At 34.2% G+C, this 3723-nt stretch overlaps 2 protein-coding genes across 6 annotated transcripts in view; one reads left to right on the top strand and one right to left on the bottom strand.

Annotated features, from left to right (window-relative positions):
• LOC111445195 (eukaryotic translation initiation factor 3 subunit J-like) overlaps positions 1–931 on the bottom strand; it is a 5487-nt gene extending 4556 nt beyond the window's left edge. Inside the window, exons 1-2 of the mRNA XM_023083442.1 lie at positions 692–931; positions 480–571 (exon numbers count right to left, since the gene is read on the bottom strand). The gene's annotated coding sequence lies outside the window, so the exon portion shown is untranslated. The remainder of the gene's footprint in view (positions 1–479; positions 572–691) is intronic.
• A 1570-nt stretch (positions 932–2501) lies between these two features.
• The window catches only part of LOC111445382, a 12939-nt gene continuing 11717 nt past the window's right edge, over positions 2502–3723 (top strand). The window contains exons 1-4 of one of the 5 annotated variants that reach the window (XM_023083726.1): positions 2507–2630; positions 2785–2987; positions 3062–3098; positions 3598–3679. In XM_023083726.1, coding sequence (XP_022939494.1) covers positions 2872–2987; positions 3062–3098; positions 3598–3679 — 235 coding nt within the window. In that variant the 5' untranslated portion in view covers positions 2507–2630; positions 2785–2871. Of the gene's footprint in view, positions 2992–3061; positions 3099–3594; positions 3680–3723 lie in introns of those variants that run through there. The other 4 variants (XR_002710829.1, XM_023083725.1, XM_023083727.1 and 1 more) reach the window with 4 other exon arrangements.

Raw genomic sequence — 3723 nt, 5'->3', positions numbered from 1 at the left:
AAAAAAAAAAAAAAAAAAAAAAAAAAAAAAAAAAAAAAAAAAAAAAAAAAAAAAAAAAAGGAAAAATGTTGCAACTACAAGATCACAAAGCAGACAGTAAAAAACCAGCATTCAACACATTTGATCTCTTTCCCGTTAAGTCAATCGAGGACTCAATTCCAACGAGCTACCTTTATTTCCCTCCTAACGACAGAGAAAATTAGAGTAGCGAAACTAAGTAGCTCGATCCCAATCAGATCAAATAAAATTTTGATTCCAAAACGATCAAAACTACAAGAACTCCAACAAATACTAAAGAACCTACTACCGCAGCTAGAAAACTGACTAAAGCATCCAAGGAACAACTTTCCTTCAAGAAAAAACCACGCAAGACAATCAGTACCTAGAATCTCACAACCAAAAAGTAACGCATAATCTGACGCCTGAAGTAAAAAGATAAGAGTACCAAAAAAAAAAAAAAAAAAAAAAGGAAATAGCACCTGAAGCGTCCGGAGGCCGGTGGTCGCTCGAGGGATTGTTTAGGGCAGGCGTACGCAAATGCAACCAGTAAAACAACCGAAAGAAATTATCTCTGCAAATAATGCAAAAGTCACCATAATTAAGATGTTCCAAGACCGTTTCCAGCAAAGAATCTCGCCAGACTGGAAAACGAAAGCAGACAACATAGACGGGAAAAGTTACACACGCATACCACGGAGAAATTGAGTGCTGAAGCCGAATTGAGCAAAGCAAGGGGCGGAAAAACCCTAGAACAAACTTATTAGAGAATTCAAGAATCGGAAAATAAAGCGACGGAGAGAGAGAATCTGGAAGGTTCTCCCACTGGCGCGTGCAGGGGGAAGCCGGAGCTAGGGCTTCGAGCGGGGAAAATGGAGAGAGTGTGCGATCGATTGGGTAATTATTGTTGTCGCATTAGACGACGACGCTTTGTGACTGGTAACGTAAGTTGGTAAGAGACGGCCTTCAATTGTCCACCGACTCGGCCCAACTGGACCAACTCATTTCGCCATGTAAATTTACCAATTTCTCCTTTTCTCCAGTCTGGCATTACGAATATAGAACGTAACAAAATGTCTGTTTAAAATAAAATATTTATAAATAAATAATCTTTTCTTTTCTTTTTATAATTACGTTCAACAAATTTATTACTATTAGTTTAAATTAACCGATTTAATTTTAATTTAATTTTCATTCATTACAAAAGATATGTTTTCAATTTTAAGTTTTAAAATTAATTTAACTATGAATTTAATAGCTATCGACCATTGATTCACGTTCAATGATACTACTTATATTTATCATATCAATTAGATTAGTTTGTAGATCTGGTTTTATAAATTTAATTAATGATTATTAATTTATTGCACATGTTAGATGAACACGACTCCCCATAGTGATATGATATTGTCCACTTTGTGCATAAGTTCGGCTTTACTTTGGGTTTTCCCAAAAGGTCTCATTCATAAAATAGCCGACGTTGGACTTTCATCATTCAACACCTCCCCTCGAACAAAGTACGTCTCCCCTTAATCGAGGCTCGACTCCTTTTTTCTTTTGGAGTCCTTTGCTCGACATTTGAGGATATACTAATCTATTGGCATTACTAAGTTTAGGGCATGGCTCTAATACCATGTTAGATGAACACGACTCTCCACAATGATATGATATTGTTCACTTTGAGCATAAGCTCTCATTGCTTTACTTTGGGTTTTCCCAAAAGACCTCGTACCAATGGAGAGAGTATTCCTTGCTTATAAACCCAGGATCATTTCCTAAATTATTCAACAGCACATACACAATTATCATATATTTATACGAGTCAATTAGATAATAAATCATTTAGATTAGAGGGTAGACACATTCATTTAATTTAATAATAAGCTTTAATTTTTTTCTACCACGCATGTTCAATTAATAGCAGAAATTCAATTAATACAAACTACCAAACTAAATTATAAAAATTTAATTGATTTTTTTTTTTTGTTGAGTTAGACATTTTCTTTGTGGGTCAACCCGATTAATTTAAAAAATCGAGTTACAATTCAATCCAACCATACTCTACTTTTAAGATTATTATAAAAATAAAAAATATTTAATATTTGTATTCGATGGTAGTAAAGTGTGGTGAGTTGTGACTGTTTGATATTTAAGCTTTACGAAAAATTTATTATTAATATAATATGTATCGTGGATAAATATCATTTTTTTAAATAATTAAAAAATTAAATTAATAAAAATATTCCTAAAACTTAAAAAAAAAAACCTTAAATTAAAAAAAAAGTGTTATTAATGTTAATTTTGGATGAAATATATAATAATGCGATTATTTTTTTTAATTTTTGAGTTTTATAAGTTTAATTATTTATGTGATACGCATATATATATATATATATATTTTTTAAATAGTTAAAAATAAATAATCGAACCGCTCAACCCAACCGAACCAACTCGGTTGGTTCAATTTTTCTTCCAAACGGTGCATGTGTAAGCCTCTATGTGGAATTGGATGGGGCGACCGTCTTCTTCCTGCTTCGAGGCAGCCCTTTTTCGCGCTCTATATTCATTGTTTTTGCCATAACCAGAGGGAAAAACTCGGGCAATAGGCTTCAAATTCTCCTCTCCCCGCCTTGGTTAGCAGCAACCCTCTTGAACGCTTGCTTACTCGTTCACTTCTCATTCCTCATCAAACCGTGGAAACTTTCCTTCCACCTTCAATTTTTTGGGTCTTCTCTTACAGAACTTGGGAAACCCTCTGTTCTTGAACCTTTCTTGTTATCTTTGCAGCACGTTTTTCATTATCTAAAGCTGATGAAGATGAACTATGGGTATTAGCTTGAACATGGAGTAGCACGCTCTGTTTCGGGTGTTAGAATGAATCGTGGTATCAGTTCTGATGAGCTTGACCATCTTTCGCTGGCCGTGAGGCGGAAAATGCTACAGGAAAATAAGCTCACGTTATTGGAAGACGAGAGTAAAGGAATATCAACGTGAGTATGTATTTTTTTTCACTAATTTTGATTTGGGTACGAAAAGATTCAACTCTCTCTCTTGCCTTATGTAGGTTTGTCAAGAAGGAAAATGAATGCTGTGATTTACAGGTAATATATGGATGCCACTTCAACTTATTTCAAGTTTGCCTTTGTTCGTGTTAACTTGAGAGACACATGATGCTAGTCTAATTTACAAGTGCACTACTGAAATAAACTTGAAACAATGACTCAAGAGAAATAGGAGGATTTCTGGGTGGAGAGGGGGAGGTTTTGTTTTCAATTAGATTCAAGATTCAACATCTTTCTCTGGATGTATATAACCAAAGAGTTTTCAATTATCCTTTGCTTCTTATTTCTTATTAGTTTTTTCTTTTTGGTTTTGAATGATTTGCCTAGCTGTATGTTTGTTCATTATCTCAATGATATGGTTTTTCATTGCCGAAAGAAACTATATCGATAACACGAGTTCTAAAGACTCATTTTATTTTGTTCGTGGAAGTTTTAATTGCATGAAATTGACATAAAATAACTCATGGTCATTGAGTATAGCTGCAACTTTTGTTTTTTTTTTGTTAATTTTCTAATTTGTTATTTGTCCATGCTGCAGGGTGGTTCTACTATGATATCTGCCTGTGATGCCAGAAATCTGGGGGATCAACAACTGGAAGCACAAATTAATGATACCAATGGTATTTGGCTTTTTTTTTTTTTGGGGGGGGGGGGGGGGGGGAAT

The sequence above is a fragment of the Cucurbita moschata genome, unplaced genomic scaffold (assembly GCF_002738365.1).
Source record: "Cucurbita moschata cultivar Rifu unplaced genomic scaffold, Cmos_1.0 Cmo_Scf00007, whole genome shotgun sequence".
Classification (NCBI taxonomy): Eukaryota; Viridiplantae; Streptophyta; class Magnoliopsida; order Cucurbitales; family Cucurbitaceae; genus Cucurbita; species Cucurbita moschata.
This window is presented reverse-complemented; position numbering and strand designations above follow the sequence as displayed.